The sequence below is a fragment of the Pseudochaenichthys georgianus genome, unplaced genomic scaffold (assembly GCF_902827115.2).
Source record: "Pseudochaenichthys georgianus unplaced genomic scaffold, fPseGeo1.2 scaffold_180_arrow_ctg1, whole genome shotgun sequence".
In the NCBI taxonomy this organism is placed as follows: domain Eukaryota; kingdom Metazoa; phylum Chordata; class Actinopteri; order Perciformes; family Channichthyidae; genus Pseudochaenichthys; species Pseudochaenichthys georgianus.
In genome coordinates, this window is record NW_027262575.1 from 307,577 (window position 1) to 329,249 (window position 21,673).

General features: G+C 42.0%; 2 protein-coding genes across 2 annotated transcripts in view; one reads left to right on the forward strand and one right to left on the reverse strand.

The window, feature by feature from the left end:
• Window positions 1-21,673, reverse strand: part of LOC117441582 (zinc finger protein 271-like) — a 450,813-nt gene that overhangs the window by 133,457 nt on the left and 295,683 nt on the right. The window lies entirely within an intron of this gene.
• Window positions 6,479-21,673, forward strand: part of LOC117441567 (uncharacterized) — a 55,254-nt gene continuing 40,059 nt past the window's right edge. Inside the window, exon 1 of the mRNA XM_071202234.1 lies at window positions 6,479-6,951. Within this exon, the coding sequence (XP_071058335.1) occupies window positions 6,765-6,951 (187 nt within the window). The 5' untranslated portion in view covers window positions 6,479-6,764. The remainder of the gene's footprint in view (window positions 6,952-21,673) is intronic.

A 21,673-nucleotide genomic window follows, 5' to 3' on the forward strand; every position in this document is an offset into this window, starting at 1 on the left:
TTTCAAGCTACGAGATGTTTTCCTACGTTTGTCATGAACAATGATGTCTCAGGAATGTAGGGTTTGGGAATTATGGCAGTTTAAAAAATATATATGAAGGCAAATTTCAAGAGGTTCTACCCTCTTGCTGACATCACGCACTAATGTTAAAGGTCACATGTCACGGCCATTTCCACTGATCATAATTCCATTGTCGAGGTCGACTAGAATAGATTTATACTGTGCAATGTTCCAAACTCACATTGGTTTCTCACAGCATCTCTGTAAAGTCTGTGTATTCACTCTCTCCACTAAACGGCTCGTTGCAGCTCTTGCCGCCCCCCCCCCCCTCCCTGTGAGCCCAGTGTGCTCCGATTGGTCGAGACCAGTCGGGACGTTGTGAATCGCGCTGATCTCCGTGGAGGTGTGATTTCCTTGTTTAGCGATACACAGCGAAACACAGTCAAACTCACCCTGAGCACACACAAAGTCACAGCCGAAGTAAAAACAATAAGTGTGGCTTGATACTGAGTAAGAAACAGGTTGATAAACGCTGTGAGAATGGGTCTGCAGAGAGAATTTCGCCGCGATCCCAACTGTCTGTTATCAGCCTGCAGCCAGGGAGGAGAGATCAGCAGAGCTGCCTGCACTGAGTGTGTGAGGAAGTCAGTGGATTGGTCAATTTGGACCAATCAGCGGGGGCTTAACGTAACGGCTCCGCGGATTGGTCCTTTTCGTTCCGGGTACGGATGACATCATGATGTACCCGGAAGAATCAAATGGACAGTGACGTATCTCCAACGAGGCGTTTTGGGGAGGTCTTCTCTGTGTTAGAGTTTTACTCCCTACAGGGTGCACTTTGAGGGTTTTGACTCTGCAGACCGTTCACATGCAGAAAAACCTTCATAACAACAAGGGGACGGGTGATAACCGGAAAAGCATGACATGTCACCTTTAAAATATGAAGAAAACCTCTAAAACAAGGTCTGAACAATGTTTAATATCTATAAAAGTAAGAATCAGATTTTAAAGTTGTGTTACACGAATAATGTCAGAATGATGTGTAACATTTAAAAGTTGGAATGAGGGTTCTGAGTGAAAGTATGAATGAACAGTTAGCAGTTGAAGTCGCATGAAGATTTGTTGAAGTCTGAAGATTTCCTCCATTGACTTCAATGTTAAAAATGTGATGCATTATGGGATGTATCTCTGGAATTATGAAAGTTATGAATGAGAAAAGTAATAGCCATCCATTCCCGACCGAGCTGAACGTTTTGATGTTTGAACGGAGTTTCTGCGATGTTCAATGCGGGAGGAGAAGAGGGCCAAAATAAGTCGGCGGAATAATAAACTTCTCGTGCGTAGAATATCAGTTAGTGGGAATGCTGTTAACAAATTCCCACTAACTGATAATATTTCACATTGAAGCTGTGATGACCGGCTCGCAGGCCACAACAGAAAAAGAGAGAGAGACGTTCGAGGGTTTCCAAAACAACACAAAACATGAGGACGGGCGAGGCCGGGGGAAAGGATCCCGGCGAGAGTTCCCCCACAGCAGTCTTGGAGAGAGTCGCGAAGTATGAGGTGTGATTGGTGCCAAAGAACAGAGAAGCTAACTGAGCGGAGAACTGACGTGTCAACGTGCGCCAACGCCTCCATCCATTTTGAATGGGTTGACGTAGAATACAGGCGACGTCACGACGATGTCAGACGTCACGGCGACGTAACATAGGTGCGCTCAAAGTACGCGCTCACGTGGGAGGTGAATTTAGTGATCACAACGAAAACGGCCAAGACACACATTGAGCAGAACATGGATGCCATTCCGGCTGTAGATATAATACGCCTGTGTCTAAAATGGACAACTTTCACGATGTACTTTGTGAGTAACCCTCTGGATGAGTGATACAAAGACAATGTTACCATTAGTTCTTAATGATATTGATACTGCTGGACTCAGTAGTCGTGCACTTACTAGCACAAGACAATGAAGTACTTCTAGTGTGTTGTTTAAAAAATCCTCTGTCAGTCCCCTCCTGAGAACAAGAATGCATGTTTCTCTGCTGTTTTGAATCAGCGTTAAAACACCTTTCTTCCTGGGACTGATATTGGACAGAGTACTTTGAGAGGATGGTGGACTTGATATCAGCAACACATCCAGTCAGTACTCCGGCAGCAGCATTTTACCCCTTGGAAAGTCTTTAGAGTCTGGCCTGGTAGCTGGTCACAACTATCCTTCAGCCTGGACACGTCTATGAGCAGCAAACTTTCAACAAAGATCGCTAAATGGGTGGCGACAGCTTGCCGCCCAATTCACATCGTGGAGGACGAGGGGCTGTGTGATGTCATTCGCGTCGCATCCAGCGACTGCACTGTTGAATTGCCTTCCAGAGCCACCACTGTGTCGGAAACACTCAACTTGTATGAAGTCCAAAGAGCGAAAGTAGGAGGATGTACGAAAGACTCACCGGAGACTATTGGACTTCACTCAGTGAGGACACACACACACACACACACACACACACACACACACACACACACACACACACACACACACACACACACACACACACACACACACACACACACACACACACACACACACACACACACACACACACACACACACACACACACACACACACACACACACACACACACACACACACACACACACTTTGTATTGTATGAGAGGTTCCAGGTTGAAGTGAGGTGAATATTTGTAATGTTCAAATGATAATAAACAAACAAAAGATATCCCTCTAAGGTACATTTAGAACAGATAAAAAATGTGCGATTAATTTGCGATTAATCGCGATTAAATATTTGAATCGACCGACAGCCCTATAAAATATACTTTAAGATCATGTCTCGCATACCTTGCTGCTTCGGACTGCGTTCTTCTGACTAGTGTCCAAAGTGTGCCTATTGAGCGATGTGGGGCAAGCTCCGGGCTGCCCCTCTCTCTCGCAGTAGAAATTAACGTGTACTGTAAAAATAAACACAAGTGGGGCAAAGCGCTCGCAGCCCCACTAAAACGGCATCTCGTAATTCAGAGCTGATTGGCTGTTAGTGTGAGTGCTGTGAAAAGTGTAGTAAGATAAGCAAACGAGAGAGCTTAGACAGAATACATCCCCAGCGATAAATAATAAAAGTAGAACATGAATGAAGTTGACCATCTCCTGGAGCCTTGTGCCCACCATCCAAAGTGACTGACACCTTTTCAAGTGAGCTTTAGTTAGCAAAAGTATATTTTATGTCATATTTGTCGTTGTTCTTATGGGATTAGTTTTGTTTCATAAAATACATTTATTTATTAATAATTTGTATAATCACTCCTTTGTACGGAGCCCCTAAAAGGGACATGGAAAAAAAAAAAGAGAGACAAAAGAAAATAAAGTCCGGATAACGGATTCGTTTCTCGTGCGCACGAGATACTAACCCGTTATCCTGACTTTTTTTTTTTGAGAAAGTTACCGATGCACCAAGGAGGAAGTGGAACACGAGACAACCATTTCATTGCAGACTTTTATGTTTACGTGGGGAAATGACAGTGCATACATTATTTGAGATATATTTTGAAGTCAGACTTAATTGTATGGACATTTCGGCCAGGGGTGTAGAGCTATTGGTTTAAGCACCGGATTGGCAAAAAACAGGAGAGTCTGTAAACCAGTCTGCTTTGATCTATGAATTAATGTCCGTGACTCTCAGAGTACCTGCTGCCCCGCAGCTATCACACACACACACACACACACACACACACACACACACACACACACACACACACACACACACACACACACACACACACACACACACACACACACACACACACACACACACACACACACACACACACACACACACACACACACACACACACACACACACACACACACACACACACACACACACACACACACACACACACACACACACACACACACACACACACACACACACACACACACACACACACACACACCGGTACCGAAGTGGACCGCCCGTTGACAGTTTACGTGGGCTGGGCTGGGTGCGAGTACCGGGCTGATTTTTAGTCCCAGTCCGCCCATAGGCGGTGCGTAAAAGATCTTTGAGCGCTGGTGCTGCTCTTCTCTGAGTTACACGTCCCGCTGCCTCCTGGAGTGACCACACACCCCTGGCCGAAATGTCCTTAAAGTGAAGTCTAAGTACGATATATATCTCAAATAATGTATGCACTGTCATTTCCCCACGTAAACATAACAGTCTGCAATGACATGGTTATCTCGTGTTCCACTTCCTCCTTGGTGCATCGGTAACTTTCTCAAAAAGAAAATAAAGTCCGGATAACGGATTCGTTTCTCGTGCGCACGAGATACTAACCCGTTATCCTGACTTTTTTTTTTTCTTTCTTCATGTCCCTTTAGGGGCTCCGTACCTTTGTCTTTATTCTACATGAAAATGTTAGAGATTCCATTCAAATCTGTTGATTATTAATATCTTCTTTCGGCCTTGATGTAACAACATTCGTAATTAAGTAAATGTAACACCCTTTTCACCCCGGTTACACGTTTCCTTTGCCCTGTGGGCGCTGCAAGTGATGAAAGTGGGGGATGTTGGCTTATCTGGCGCCCGCAGCTCACAGCCAAAGTGCGAGCGAGAGAGGCAGTGCGCACTGGAACCGGCACTGTTGTTATTAGCATCTGGTGCTAGCTGCTCTAACGGAAGAAGAAGATGTTGCTGCAATGATGTGGAGGAGAGTCCTCTCCAGTCAGACTGAGAGGCTGATAACTTCAGCTCAGTGAGGTAAAGGACTGTGAGGGTTTAGATAGTTCACTTTAGTCTAAGTTATCTCAGTGGGTCTCAAACGTTTTGATCACAATTTATGACACATATTTTCCTTACTGTTTCAGAATTTAATCCTTGATGTGGTTTAGAACAGAATGGCGTTTTATCACAGCAGAATTTAACTTTATCTCAGGTAAAATTCTGATCCGCCTCCTCTTCGTTCTTTTTTTTTCAAGCTAAGGACCCAAGATCCGCGTTTCTCTAACAGGGCTTCAAAAGAGGGGCTTGAGCAGCATGAGGCTGCAATGGGGGAACGGTTTGGTATTTAGAAAAAAAAACTTCACAGACATGTTTTGTATAGGTATGGCCCTACAACATATGTTTCAAATATAGCATGATAGGTCCACTTTAAGTTTATGAAAGTGATGTATGTTGTTAAGTGTCCATTTGGGTACATTATTAACCCGTTTTTGTTAAGTTTCCATAGTGAGGAATTGTATTTTGAGTGATATTTACGGTGTGGTTTTGGCGGGAAATAGTCATTTTGTTTGTTTACATGTCAACACTTTCTGAATTTAATTTTGTAAAGATGTGCAACGCGGATGTAAAGGACATGTTTGTAGCCTTTATTTAACCAGGTGAAAGCCCCTTGAGATCAAAAGATCTCTTTTTCAAGGGTGACCTGCAGATGTTGTGTTTGTTCTCAGGTATGTTTGTGTTTGTATTTTCAAATGTATATTTTCTGTATATAATGCTGTTTTATTTCTGTTTTGAGATGTTTACATTTTCAAAGTGTTTATTTCTACTCTTTTAATTTCTCTCATGGGCAATGCCTTGTCTTTTATGCTGCTGCAATTCAATAATTTCCCAGATTGGGATCAATAAAGTGCATCTCATCTTATGCATTGGAAGCTATCTGTTAGCCGCGCATGCTAACAGGCCTCAGATAAACTTGTTGAGACTGTATTGTTATTATTATTATTATTGTACATTTCACTTTTTTATCTTCATATTCATGTTTTTATTTTATTCATCTTATTTAATTAAAACATTATAAATGTATTATATGTCACAAAAACAATTCTTCCCTCAGGATAAGTATTTAATTATTTATTCATGTATTTATTCTCTCTATTATATTAGTCGTTCTCTTTTATTGAATGTTCCAGGTTGTATTGCCCCCATGTGTTGCTGTAGCTCCACCCCTTGATGGCACTGTTTGTTTTCTTCCCCTGGATCTCTTTAAAGTGTATGAAAAACTACAACCCCCATGATGCATTAGCTGTTATCCCTGCTAACGGAGATACACTTGTTGAGACTGTAAAGAGTCAGAGACACTTTTAAATCTCATGCAGAGACAAACTGTCCAAAAATCAGCTCCTCTTGTCTTTTCGTCTTGGTTTGGAAAAGACGAGAGGAGCTGATTTTTGGACAATTCGACCGGAAACCAGGGTTTCTTGTTTACCCAAAATGCTCACGGAGAGCCTGAAACACAACTTCCGGTGCTGGCCTTCCCAATACAACCCACGGTTTTCTCTCTTCACCTTTTTCTTCTTACAAATATGATACTACAGGAAGAGGGGGAATACTTTATTATAGATAAAGGTGTTTCAGGAGAAATAACCCGGTTTCTCTCCGCAGCTCCATGTCTGTGTATCTTAAAGGTTTAGGTATTGTTTAAGGGGAAATCATATCCGCTTTTATTTTGAAGTCCTCTGCACCGGAAGTGATGGTCCCGCTCCTTCTAGCTTGGAACCAGATCGTGTCTCGTCCGTTTCGTCGGTTCTCTCTCTACATCCATGGTTCTCTCTCGGTGTTCCTGAGGAAGTGTGTGTGAGCAGCTGATCCATCCATCGTCTGTGTGTCTGGATGAACCTCTGACTTTGTGCTCTTTCTTCTGAAGCCTTTAGCTCGGACTCTGGAAGCTAGCTTAGCATGCTAGCTTAGCATGCTAGCTGGAAACACGCTAGCCACACAGAGTGAGAGAAACAGGAAGTGGTGATTTAGTAAACATGAGTGTTCTGCTGCTCTCGTTGGTGAAGCAGCGACTCACTGCGGCTGCTGAAGACATCTTTGTTCTGTTTGAAAGAACGATAGCAGAGTACGAGGAGGAACTGTCTCGTTCAAAACAGGAGAACGAGAGACACCGGAAACTACTGGACGCTGTTTTACAGCCTCAGCTTCAGATCCAGAGAGCAGGTCTGTAACCACTATTTCCGTAAAAAAGCCTCGAACCTCGTGCATCAGTACATTTTATTACAGAGGGCGAACATTTATGATTGTTTGAGACTAGTTGGGGAGTGCCTAGACTTTGGTGCACAGACTAGGCTTGTTTGAGACGAGCGAGAACGACGCAGACCTGCGCAATTGCGACCTCCGTCTTGCATGGATGTATAATAAGAACAACTTGTCTGAGCCAAGTCTGGTGGAATCGAGGGGTTAGACAAAGTCTCTTTGCAACATGACCTCCAATCAGCATTCGGCCGACCTGTGAAAAGTCCCTCCCTACTCTGTTGCTATCATACGTCATTTGTTTTTGCTAAAGTTTTCTACAGATATAGTGGAACACCTTCGTTATGCTGGTTCCCATTTATGCGTGGGCGCGAGCTCACCCTCACGGCCACGGCCAGAGCCTCAGTAACTCATTGTCTCTACAGTGTCTGCACCTGGCGTTGCTACATTAATATTGCAAGCTAAAACGTTCTCTAGGACTTTTCCCTTCGTTTCCTATCCAATCCATCAGAACCTGGGATTAGTGATTTTGTCTATTTATTCCAAAGCCATAGCAACATAAAATGAGCACAATAAGCATATAATGTAATAATAAGAATCAGTCTTGTAATGTTATTTAAAAATAGACTCCACAGTGCACATAACTTTTTTTAGTGAGTTACTCTGAGTACCAGGAGACAGCGTTTGGTACTCACCCCACACGAAGCGTGGTCCTCCTCAGTGTCTCCTTCACTGTCCTCTATTCACACTTCTTGCATGCTAGAGGATGACGATGCACCTCCCTGTCTCTTTTTAAGCCTCCGATTTGCTTTCTCCAAAACTGTGAAGTTCTTGCATTTCCTGAGGCCAAGTTGAAGGATCAAATACTAAGAAATTATCACATGACTGGAAGTCATACCTGATTTCAGATGTGGGAAGTCACTAAGTACACTTATTCAAGTACTCTACTTAAGTACAATTTTGAGATATTTGTACTTTACTTGACTTTGATGCTACTTTGTATTTCTACTCCACTACATGTATTGTAGTAATACAATATAGCTACTTCACAGATGTGGATGAATGATGTGAAATATAATCAAGTGTTAAATCAGACTTTAGTTCCACCTGGAGTAAATCCACCAGCTACCCTGCAGTAGGGCTGTCCCTAATAAAATATGTTCGGGCTCCGGATATTCGGCCCGTGGGGGGGGGGGGTTGCGTAGTAATCAGCTGCGTACCGCTTCAACACGTGTATTTCGGTTTTATTTGCGGCATTCATTTAGTTATTCTACAGTATTGTTGTTTAATTTTGTTAATGTATATGCATTGTGTTTGTTACTTTTGTTGCAGTTGTGTATGTCTTAACCTCTTAAGCCCCACGGACCCAAGCTCGGGTCTGAAAATGCTATATATGTAGCAACAGTGCTATATCTGAAGTGTCATTCATGAAACTATTAATATTCCATACCCATCTGACCGGAGGAAACTCGGCTAACTGACGATACAATTTTTTTTTTTCTTTTTCTAAAAAGAAGTCTCACAAGAAGCCTCTAAATGAGCCCATGTCAAAAACGGGCACTTGCTATTTCGGCTCATAACTCACAAAAACGATCATTTATAATTCATACTTTCTGCACAAACAACACATTTTCTGAAAGCTGAGATTCCACAGATTCCATGGGTATACACCCCATCACTACAGGCACAACATTAACCGAGCTAACAGCCAGAACATAGCAAGTAAACAATATCATTTTTCAAATCAATGACAATAATTAGGTCTTACCTTGGCTGTTTTGTGATCAAAAGTTGTGTTCAAAGGAATAAAAACGCTGCTCAGGGTTAATCCAATGTCCCGTGTCACTTTAAAATGATTACTGATAATCAATCCTTTCATTCACGGCAGAAGAGTAGGTCCAACGATTAACAGTCCGTGGCTTCAGCTGCGGGAGATGCAGTTTACGCATAGCTCCCCCTCCGCAGGCGTAACGTATTTACGTATTTTGAAACTGCTACTCGATTTGATTGGCTCTAACGATTCAAAAAAGGTGTCAATCACCCAAATCGACCAATGGGTTCCAGAGATAGGAGCTTGCGTAACTATAAATAAAGGCAGAAAAGCTGGTTTACGCACAGCCCACTCGTTTGAAGCAGCATACTAGGCTATAGCATAGCATGTCCCGCAGCGACAGGAGAGCAGAGAACGGCAGATCGATCAGCAAAACAGCTGGATTTGTTTTCTTTGTCTTCATTGTAACAATGGCAGCCAGAAAGAAGACTTTTTTGTCCGTCGAGGAGGCATTGGACATCGTATTTCAGGACTCTTCGTCGGAAGATAGTGATCTCGTCACGCATACAGGGGACAGTAATGACCCCCGTCACCGGAAAGGTATGTAATCTCTCTGTTTGTATCTATTATTTATTTGGTGTAAGAGTGTATTCATCTATAGTAATTTCACACACGTGACAATAACACGACGGCATCCATCTTGTGATATAATGTTCTTTCACACACTCAACAACAAACAGAGAAGATGGATGACGTTTCTTGTTCTTGTTGTTGAAATAAACAAGACATATACATGTACGGTATTACATTACATTTCATTTAGCTGACGCTTTTATCCGAAGTGACTTACAACTATATATACATATAATATATATATATATACATACATACATATATATATATCAGGGTTTCCGCTAGGATCTTTTCTCGCCGGTCAAATGTCCGGGCAGAATTTATTTTACCGGACTAATTTGAAACTTACCGGTCATATATTCAATAATAATAGTTGTGTAGCAGAGTTTCCGTTAGCAGGTAATTACCGGACTATGAGCAGATATGCTTCAGTTTAAAACTCAGTTCACGGGGCTCATTTTGATATTGCTTCAGTTTATAATCGTAACAGATCGAAAAATTCAGATTCATTTTTCAATAAATGATTCCACAAACAACAACATAATTATTACATTCAAACAAACTACTTGCAGTAGATAACGTACATTATTCAGAAGTTTACATCAACTTTGAATAACAACACGGGAGAAACGGAGCCTCTCTTTTCCCCTCTCCCTCCCTCTCTCTCCTGACAGCACGTCAGTTTCTTAAGCAGCTCCTGCAGCTCGCTAAACAGAGGGCGGGGCTTCAGGTGATCATGCAGTGCAGCGTGTCTCGGTCAGACTCAGCAGCTGATCTGATCTCTCTCTCGCTCCGGTTAAACTTCACTCGCGTTTATGTCCATATCGCTCAGATCCAGCTCTCCTGATCGGCCTTTATAGAGAGCACCGATCAAACTATTAAGAGTGAATATCGGCCGATAATGACCGGCGGCCGATCGATCGGAGCCTCCCTAATTATTACCAGACATTTTGACCGTCAGGTTTTGAATTTACCGGTTTTTTATAAATGTTACCAGCTAAAAACCGGTAATTACCGGCTAACGGAAACCCTGATATATATATATATATATATACATATACACTAGGGGTGTAACGGTTCACAAACATTTCGGTTCGGTACGTACCTCGGTTTTTAGGTCACGGTTCGGTACGTTTTCGGTACAGCAGAAAATATTATCACAAAACATAACATATTTTTTAAAAATTATTATTAAACTGTGAATAATGTATTCACTCAAATAAATACAAAATATAATAAAATAAACATTAAGGTGCAGCTTTTCGATGAACTGAAATAATCTTTATTTGAACTTTACTGTACTAGTACTCACAAAACATAAAATATTAGTTTTGGGTTTTTAATTATTATTAAACTGTGAATATTCACTCAAATAAATATAAAATATAATAAAATAAACATTAAGGTGCAGCTTTTCGATGAACTGAAATAATCTGTATTTGTACTGTACTGTACTAGTACCTAAGCAGCCAGTTTGACATTAGGACTTGCTTGTCATTTCATGTTTTTTTAAAGAAAGATGAACTTGTCCACATTGCTTATAACAAATTATCTAAAGACATACTAACTATGGATGGCATTAATTTGGCCTCCAGTGAGACTGTAAGGAATCTTGGTGTTATATTTGATCAGGATTTATCCTTTAACGCCCACATAAAATCAATTTCAAGGACCGCCTACTTCCATCTACGTAACATTGCAAAAATCAGGCATATCTTGCCTCAAAACGATGCAGAGAAACTAGTCCATGCATTTGTTACTTCTAGGCTGGATTATTGTAACTCTTTATTATCAGGGAGTACCAAGAAGTCAGTCAAGTGGCTTCAGCTGATTCAAAATGCTGCGGCTCGTGTACTAACCAGAGTTAGGAAAAGGGACCACATTACTCCTGTTCTGGCTGCCTTACACTGGCTCCCTACAGAACACAGGATAGAATTTAAAATTCTTCTTCTCGCCTACAAAGCCCTTAATGGGCAGGCGCCATCTTACCTTAAAGAACTCATTATACCCTACTGGCCTACTAGGGCATTGCGTTCCAAGAATGCAGGGTTGTTGGTTGTTCCTAGAATCTTTAAAAGTACAATGGGAGCCAGAGCCTTTTCTTATCAAGCTCCACATTTGTGGAATCAGCTTCCAGTTTGTGTTCGGGCGGCAGACACCCTATCCGTTTTTAAGAGTGCGCTGAAGACCTTCCTTTTTGATAAAGCTTATAGTTAGGGCTGATTAGATTCAGCCCCTAGTTTTGCTGATATAGGCTTAGTTTGTCGGGGGACATCTTCCTTCTTCCTTCTCTCTGTCTCTACCTGTGTCCTCTCATGTTCCGATTAACCCAGCTTCCCCAAATGTCTTTCTTTTTGGTGTCTATATACGCTGGGATCCGGAGTCATGGATGATCCTGCGGTCCTGTGTCCTGGATCGCGAGCGCTGGATCTTGAGTCGTGGCTGTGGTCCTGGATCATAGGTCCTGGATGGATATCCTCGTGGATTCATCTTCCTATTATACACACATGCATTTCCAAACATTTGGACTACCTATGTTGCAAATGTATTATCTTTTCAATTTACACACGGCATCTATTGCACGTCTGTCCGTCCTGGGAGAGGGATCCCTCCTCTGTTGCTCTCCCTGAGGTTTCTCCCATTTTTCCCTTTAAACTGGGTTTTCTTTGGAAGTTTTTCCTTGTACGATGTGAGGGTCTAAGGACAGAGGGTCTGAGGACAGAGGGTCTGAGGACAGAGGGTCTAAGGACAGAGGGTGTCGTATTGTCATACTGATATTCTGTACACACTGTGAAGACCACTGAGACAAATGTAACATTTGTGATATTGGGCTATATAAATAAACATTGATTGATTGCTTGCCGAAAGGGCAGATCTGCTGGCACTAACAATGTCTCCTGCCGTGGAGAACACCCTCTCTAGGGACAGAGGTAGTAGCAGATACAGCCAGGTAGCGCTTTGCTAACATGGCAACATAAGGATATTTTCCGTTTGTAATAGCTTTGGCTCGGTCTGAAGTTTTTGCGAGTGGTGGAGGCTTAAATGCTAGCGGGAGTTGGGTTTGCACTTCAGTCTTTTGGTACCGGTGATATTCACGTTCGGGTGATGCCTTTTCAAATGAGTGTGCAAGTTTGATGTATTGCCAGCCGCGTAACCAATTTTAGTTGAACAATGCCGACAAACAGCTTTGGTTTGGTCCACCTGTCTTTGTCCGTCATCCTTGTACGTAACTGCGAAACCAAAATGTTCCCCAACCGGAGACTTCAATGATGCTGGAGGATTTTCAGCTCAACTTTATCTGCGTTCGCCATTTCCTCAAATGACTGACTACATTTGAACGCATCCCTCTGACCAGCTCGTCCAATGAAATGACTTGCTCGCTCTATGACGCGTTGAACACAATGGGTGCAAATTACTCTGAATGCTGCGACGCAGCACCTGAGATTACTTCCAAGAAGTTGTTCACGTTCTCAATTTTTTACGTTTAAAGTTATATTTGTTCGGTACACACGTGTACCGAACCGAAGGGCCCGTACCGAATAATTTCGGTACGTGTACCGTTACACCCCTAATATACACATATATATATACATACATATATATATATATATATATACATATATATACACATATATATACATATATATACATATACACATATATATATATATATATATATATATATACAACATACATCTATATACATACACACATACATATATATATGTATATATATGTATATATGTATGTGTGTATGTATATATATATGTGTATATGTATGTCGATTAAATATTTTAATCGACTGACAGCCCTAATATATACACATGTGTGTGTGTATGTATATATATATATATATATATATACACATGTGTGTATATATATATATCAGGGTTTCCGTTAGCCGGTAATTACCGGTTTTTAGCTGGTAAAATGTATTAAAACCGGTAAATTCCAAACCTGACGGTCAAAATGTCTGGTGATAATTAGGGAGGCTCCGATCGATCGGCCGCCGGTCATTATCGGCCGATATTCACTCTTAATAGTTTGATCGGTGCTCTCTATGAAGGCCGATCAGGAGAGCTGGATCTGAGCGATATGGACATAAACGCGAGTGAAGTTTAACCGGAGCGAGAGAGAGATCAGATCAGCTGCTGAGTCTGACCGAGACACGCAGCTCTGTATAATCACCTGAAGAAAAAAAATCCTAGCGGAAACCCTGATATATATATATATATATATACATATATATACATACACACATATATGACGGACGGAATATTAATATTAAATATTGAACAGGTTATATGAAACCCGTCTCACATAATTTACACGGTATACATTTTGAGTGATATAATGTTATTTCACACACTCAACATTGATGTTCTGCTGTTGTTGTAGAGAAATTATTTCTGATTTGAGTTACATTTTTGAAAGTACAAGCCAGAGAATTAATCTATTTGTTTTTTCCACATTTGTTTTCACAGTGAGGAAGGCGATGAGGATATGGCTTCTGGATGCCCGAGTATTATGGGGAAGATGCCACCAAGGTCAGGAGGTACTGCAGGAGGTGCTCTGATGCTGGCAACAGAAGGGTGTAGACACCTGTGTGCTGCAGGAAGTGTCAGGTCCCTCTGTGCTTCACTTCCAAAAAGAACTGTTATGACTTACTGGAGTAATACTGTAACATTCAGGGTTTGTATAAAGTTTTTTTTTTTTACCCAAGAAATGCTTCTGGTATTGTGTGTTGCAAATTTTTTTAAATAAATCTGCTCCAGTTGGAGTCAAATGTTTCCTAAGTTTCCTAATTTTTATTGTGCAAGTAACATGCATCTCATGCAAAGAGGGAACTTTCCACACACACACACCGCACAGACAGACACACACTCATATATATATATATTTTTTTTTTACAATAATAATTTTTATGGAATGAATACCTATAGTGATAATTAAATGTTATACAATGATTTTTACAGTCTGGTACCTGAACAAGGTTAAATGGCACTGATGGAACCAAATGTGCCCAAATCTTAGTCCGCTTGGACCTTTTTTTGCTAAACCTCTCTAAAAAGGTCAATTCTCACTTGTTTTGCCTCAATCTTGATCCAGGGTACTTATTATATGTTCTACTTTGGATTCCTAAAGCTTTTAGGCTACTAACCCATCATTCAAGGGTGGTTTTCACTACAAGTAATGGGTTTTATTTGGGCGGAGACAAGAATTTACACTTTTTGACTAGGTTCCCGTTATAGTCCTTTGTTTTGGGCATGTCATTTTCGAGCCTGAAACCTGAAAAACAGGCTTGGGGCTTAAGAGGTTAAGTATCATTTGGCTTGGCTTTCTATTTTTTATGGACATGCTTTTATTTTGAAGGAGAGTTAGCGCTGTTGACAGGATGTTGATGTTGCTATGGAAACAACGTGACAGAGATTAATGGAGAAAAGTTATATCTACTGTTATGGCTTGGCTCTCAGCCACAACAAACGCGCGACAGAAAACGAGGGCGTGAATAGAAAAAGAGTTTATTCCCTGCTGCTGAAGGACACAAACTGACGAAACAAATGACGAAACAAGAGGTCAGCTGGTCGTGGCTGCTCTTCGCGTTACGTCCTCCTGCCAGCGAGAGAGAGCGAGATCCGGCCCGGTCCTTTATCCGGCTAACTCCAGCCGCCAGGTGTCCTCAATCCCAGCTGATAGACCAAAGGGAAAACCTTAAAGGAACACTCACACACCAGAGATAACAAGGCAGGGGTCGTCACACCCACCCCCCCCCCTTAAAATCGGTGTCCCCAGGACCACCGGCACACCAACCCTGACAAAACAAAAAAAACACACCAGTAATGAACAACAAAAATACAAGACATAAGACACCCCACTTCCAACAAAACCAACAATTGCAACATACAACCCTCACACTGCCAACCGCTCCTCCCACACCCAGCCACATCCACACAGCAGCGTGCGTTGACGCTTGGCGGTGGGCGTGTCTGAAGCTTGGGGATTTTTTGCGACCAACAACCAATCGCATGAATCTCCCGCCCCCGACATACAAAGCAATAGCAATGTTAAAACGAAGTAAACTGGATATAAAATCCCCAAACAGGCGAAAACCTACCGGTTTCACCCACTGTCTCTGCCCCCTCCCTCCATACCTCGCTCCTCCGGTTTGTATCCCGGTAGATGAACAGAGACTGATCAAACAGCACCGGGTGATTCACGACCGCTATAATGAATTTTCCCTCTATTTTTTGGAATATGAGGAAATGACCTGCGTAGTCTCTCCCAGCGTACACGCGGTTTGATTGGCTAGCGCTTGTACTGGTAGATTTGCGTAAACGGGATTTCATTGGCTGACGCTTCTGCCGAGGCGCCAAAAGTTGAACATTGCTCAACTTTTGAAGCCAGCAATGCTCCACGTCGCTTCCCAAAATGCAGTTCTGCTAAAAGTGACGTCACCCCATTCAAAGTGAATGGGCAGAAGCGTTGGAAGCTTCAACGCATGCCGCTGTGTGGACGGGCCGTAACTATATTTTGATGAGAATACTTTTCTACTTTTACTTGTGGAATATTTTGAATGCAGGACTTTTACTGTAACAGAGTATTCCTACACAAGATCTGAGTACTTCTTCCACCTCTGTCTGATTTCAAACTCTTCCATTAACGCCCTGGATAAGTTTGCAACGGTGTGTTTTACTTCACTTTGTTGTAAATAAAACTGCAGCTTGACCACAGAGCATGAACGTTGTGATTAGGGATGTCCCGATCACCTTTTTTTGCTTCCGATCATTTGATTTTGACAATCTGCCGATACCGATTTTTTCCGATCTTTATTAAATGCATTAAGAGAAAAAAAAGGAAAAAAGCATTCAAGTTGTCCCTTAAGGTTATTTTTGTATTTAAATGACAGTACCCAACTATCCATTCCATCCAACATGGATATCGCTTCTTTTTTTCACAGCAGCATTGGATCAGTTCAGTTGTGCAGCATTGGATCAAAACAAAATAAAGCTTATCAGTGGTCCACCACACAATAACCATGTAAACAAATTGAGTGCAGAAAGTGCAGTAACAAAACAAAAATAACTCTACTGGAAGAGGTAGCTTGACGAGCTTCACAAGTTCACATTCAGTCACAAATAATAACATAAAAATGTGGCTTAGTGCAGAATTCTAGCCTTAAGACTAACTAGTCTAGTAACAATGAACAACAGCAGCTTAACATAACATGAATAAACAAAGTATTATATTTCCATCTTACTGGAGTAACACAATTCAATAGTAATCGGCAGCAAACCACTTATTTTTGTTATTCTACAGCAGGGGTCTTCAACTAAAATTCAACAAGGTCCAGTTAGAGAAAATGTCCCCATGCAAAGGTCCGGAACATCAAAATGTCTAACTTGCTTCATGAATTAGTGTGAAATATATTGAAGTGACCTGTAGCTGTATCAACGTCTGCATGTAATAAAAAAAAAAAGTACAAAAACAACAATATTTATTGTAAATTAACATTACTTAAATACTGTGGATATGTGTAATGTTCCTCTCGGGCTGCATTTACAAATACAATGGAGAAAATAAATAAAATAGCTTTTGATATATGTGCATCTTAAAAGTGCTTAATTTTAGATAAATCAAATAAAATGTAGCAGCAGCTTGAGTGTCCCTTTTTCTTTGTTAACCGTTTCACGTCATGACTCAACAGTTTCAGCCGATTATAGAACAACATCAGTCTTTACATCATAACAACTGAACAGTTTCAAGTTTCTCTTTCTTTCCCTCTTATATCGCAGCCCCTCTCTCACTTTGTTCTGTTCAGTGAGAGAGTTGAGCTGGAGCTTATTGTCCTGCCAGGAGTTTGTAAATCTGGGCCGAAATGGAGTCAGGGCCGTTCTCATACACATGCAGGTGCTCATTGGTTACAGGATGAAACACAGGTATGGGGAAAAAAGGGAGAACTATTTGAAGCAGAAAAAAACCAGCGTAATATACCATCTGACGAAGGCCTGCGCTATAATGCTTCAATTAACTGGCTATTCTACTCAGATCAAGGAGACAGAGATGTTATAAATCAAGGGTTTTATTATTATTTACAGCAGGGGTGGGGAACCTTTTTCCTTTCAATTTTTACAATATCCTCTGAGGGTCGTACAAATTATTGAACTCAACCTCTGCTTAAAAAAACTAAAATCACAGCCCATTCATTTGGCCATTCAAAGCAACCTCTTAATCCAGATATCTCACCATGACTCGCCCATGCATGCATGTGCACGGTGTGACATGACCACCAACACAGAAAGATATGGACACAAGATGTGTGCAAATATATTTAGTATCCTATCCATGTGAACATGATTTAAGTGGGGGGGACCTAACCTCCTCTAGGGGGGTCCGGCGGCGTGCTTCCCCGGGAAGATTTATTTTAAATATTGAAGTTAAAAGCATCAATCTGGTGCACTTTGAGAGCAACATGAAGAGATCTATGGATACATCTCAACACCCATATGAAACAGAACTGTAAGCATATTTTTCTTTTTGGATATTTTACAAATCACTCTCCTTTTAAACTCTATTCTTGTTATTTTTAACAACTTTTTTGTTGCTGTCATATAGTATTTTATACCTGTTTTTCATTTTGTCTCATTAATAACTATAATGATCATATCAAGGTGTGCCTTAACCTCACTGAGCTGAGGTTATTTGAGCCTCTCAGGAGAGAGCTCTCTTCCACCTGGTTGTAGAAAAGCTCTTTAAATACGTTAGCATAGCTAGCTAACTAGATGCTAACAACAACAGATCGCCACTTACAACTAAAGACACAGCCACGCAAACACTGCGGCATGTGTACGGCTCCTTATGGGTATTGCCATATTTTAAGGGCTGGAGCGGCGTTCCGGTGCTCAGCACTCCTTTCAGACGAGACACATACCACGTGAAGACACGTTACACTCGTGTTGTGTTCAAGGAACCTGTCCTTGGCCAGGAAAAACAGGTACTCGCTTGTTTAATTATTTTTGCGGTCTAGATTTCTTCTTCTTTTTTGAAGTGAGAAGTTGTCCGTCAGTCGGACTGACGGACTCCCCCCCCCCACCACCCCCAAAACGAAAACTCTTCGGTTCTCCACAAATTACACAAGTCACCCAAATCAGCGTTAAAAAAGCGGGAGGCGCCGAAAAATCCCTTATTAATGTATTGATTACAGCTCCGGGTCCGTATAGGTCGGCGTCTGGGTCTGGGTCTGGATCCGGACCGCGGTCCGCCTGTTGCCGACCCCTGTTCTACAGTATTGTTGTTTTATAGTTATTTGTTAACCCAATTTGTGTTCTTTGAAATTGAAAAGGATATCGCATTGTGTTTGTTACTTTCGTTGCAGTTGTAGGCTATGTGTCTTAAGTGTAATTTGTCTTGGCTTCCTATTTGTGGACATGCTTTTATTTTGAAGGAGAGGTAGCGCTGTTGACAGGAAGTTGTTGTTGCTTTGGAAACAACGTGACGGAGATTAACGGAGAAAAGTAATATCTACATATAAAGACGGAGAAAGTGAACGATAACGTTTATGGTTAAGTGTTAGCACCCTCCGAAGAGGCACAAGCTCTTACGTTGATATTGGAGATTTCAATCAATTCAATTTGAAAAAAAACAGGGAAGAAAATGAAAAAACAAACAATCGTATTAGATTGGTCGTGTTGAACGTAGCTCTGTTCTTTCCTCCACGCGGAACCTCCTTCTTGCAAACATTGCATCTGGCTGTTACACTGCCTTCGCTTTCAATTTTATAATACTTCCAAACTCCTGACATTTTCTCTGTCCCCACTCCCGAGTCACCAGCTGAACGTAGCCTCTCGTTAGCTTGCTGCTACTATTAGACACTGCGCCCACTCTGTTGCTTTGAGAGGAATAAGCAACCAGGTCTGAAAACAAGCCCAAAGAAAGCAACACATACATGATGTTGTGTCATTTTAAACCAAAACTAAGGCCTCAGGATGACTTTAAGACGTGAACATGGTCATTTTTGTTTTGTAACGTTAAATAAAATAATTTTTTTAAGGATTCCCGATCCCCGATCTTTTTCTCCCGATCTAGTTGTGATCAGCTGATTTTGCGCAGTTCTCCAATGTGTGCGCGGGGCACAGAGGGTGCTGAGGGGAGTCTCCCACTGCAGCCAGTTGGCGGAGTTTTGGCACAATTATGTTGTTCATACCGACGTTAACCCCGTCTGTGCACCCGGTGAACAACTCTTGTCCAGTGATCTAAGCTTCTGCCTGCTGTTACGGTCCGTCCACACAGCGGCGTGCGTTGAAAGCTTCACCATTCACTTTCAATGGGGTGATGTCACTTTTCGCCGAACTGCATTGTGGGAAGCGAAGCGAAGCGGAGCTTTGCTGGCGTGGCTCGCTGCAAAACTTGAGCAATGTTCAACTTTTGAAGCCTCGGCAGAAGCGCCAGCCAATTGAATCATATGCCAGTCCAAGCTCTAGCCAATCAAACCGCTGCTTGTGTGTCAGGGGCGGGAGATTCATGTGATTGGTTGTTGGTCGAGTTTCAGACACGCCCGCCGGCAAGCTTCGACGCATGCCGCCGTGTGGACGGGCCGTAAAGCTTCACAGGTCCGTCAGTTATGTCCTGCACGGCCAGCCCCAGTTCAATCAGTCAAAGTCTGAAGATGTTTTGCAGGGAGAGAAATGGTAACGTAGCTGCTTGATGTCTCTGTTTTGACATGTCTCGTAGTTTACTCCATTGAGTGTTGACAAGAAACACGTGTAGACGAAATATGAGTTTTGTTTGGATGTTTTCAGGTATGCAAAGGTGCGTAGTGACACAAGTGACGTTATGCAATTCAAGTTTTGCTACGCATGTGTACCAGTGCACCCCTGATTGTATTATTGAGGGAGAATTGTCCGGGGCTACAGGCCAGACGACGCCACTGGTATAGACCAAGGGTGTAACTTGGGTTTGAGAAGTCGGGGGGGGGGGGGGGCGCCTCCCCTGGGGTACGAGTAAAGTGTCACTTGCACACTTGTCTGTGGAGACCGAGTTCCCCACCTCGCCAAAAAGGCTGTAAAAGTGCTCATTCCCTTAATCTCCATCTACCTGTGTGAGTGCGGCTTTTCCGCATTGACTTTTATCAAAAGCAAGTGCCGGTCAAGGCTGCAGCCAGAAGAGAATCTGCGTTTATTCCTGTGTGCATCAAAGACGCAGAATGAAAGAATGAAAACTTTATTACAGACTCAGATCCAGATAAAAGACAGGCATTACATATAATAAATTACATACACAGCATAAAAAAAATTCATAGTTTAAGAATCATTTAAATCAGTGTCCTACAAAGAGACAACTATACCAATGTCTCCACAGCTGCGATTGGTAGCGTGTAATACTAAACCTTATGTTCGATAAGAGGATTTCATTATCAGTCATTAAGCCGGAAAATACATTTATACATAAGATTTCTTAAAACAGCTTGTAGAGTATGGACTCCTGCAGCCACAAACATTTCACTTGCACTCGACCATGGAGGTCTCTTCAGCAATATTCTCATGGCATCATTATGAGCTACTTGAAGTTTCCGTAAACTTGCTTTTCTGTAGTTTGACCACAGACGTTTAGAGCGGTGTGCAACATGCTCTGAACAGAGACATCTTCACTCCATCTGTACATGCACTAAACTCACGCAGGAGAACGTCTGCTTGTGCACATCATGCGGCATGGCCTATACATATCTTCATCTGTAATTTGTTCTGTAATAAAGTGTCCAAGATATTTTAAGTTATTACAGACACTAAGATTAATATCAGACAATTTAAAATCAGGACATTTCAGACATTTATCCTCTTTGGTGCTAAAGATCATGACAGCACTCTTACTGGCGGTGTATTTGATGTCATGCTCCACACCGTGACCACACACAGAGCACACAGCAAGAAGCTGCTGGAGACCAGCGCCAGATGGACTCAGCGACACAAGATCATCTGCACACAGAACACGGTTCTCTAGAGGACTACCAATCATGCATCCAGTATCACAGGCTCTCAGTCGCTTGGACAGATCATCAACATAGAGGTTAAAAAGAACTGGGGACATCCTTCCACCTTCTGACACCATTGCTAACCCCAGATGGGGCTGAGACCCTATTGCCCCATTTGACTTGCACAGTCTGGTGGCCTACCAGTAGACCAGAACCCTCACCATGGATTGGGGCACCGCTCTTTGACTCAGCTTAACAAATAACTTCCTATGATTAACACGATGAAAGGCTTGAGAAGCATCGATGAAACACATAAGAAC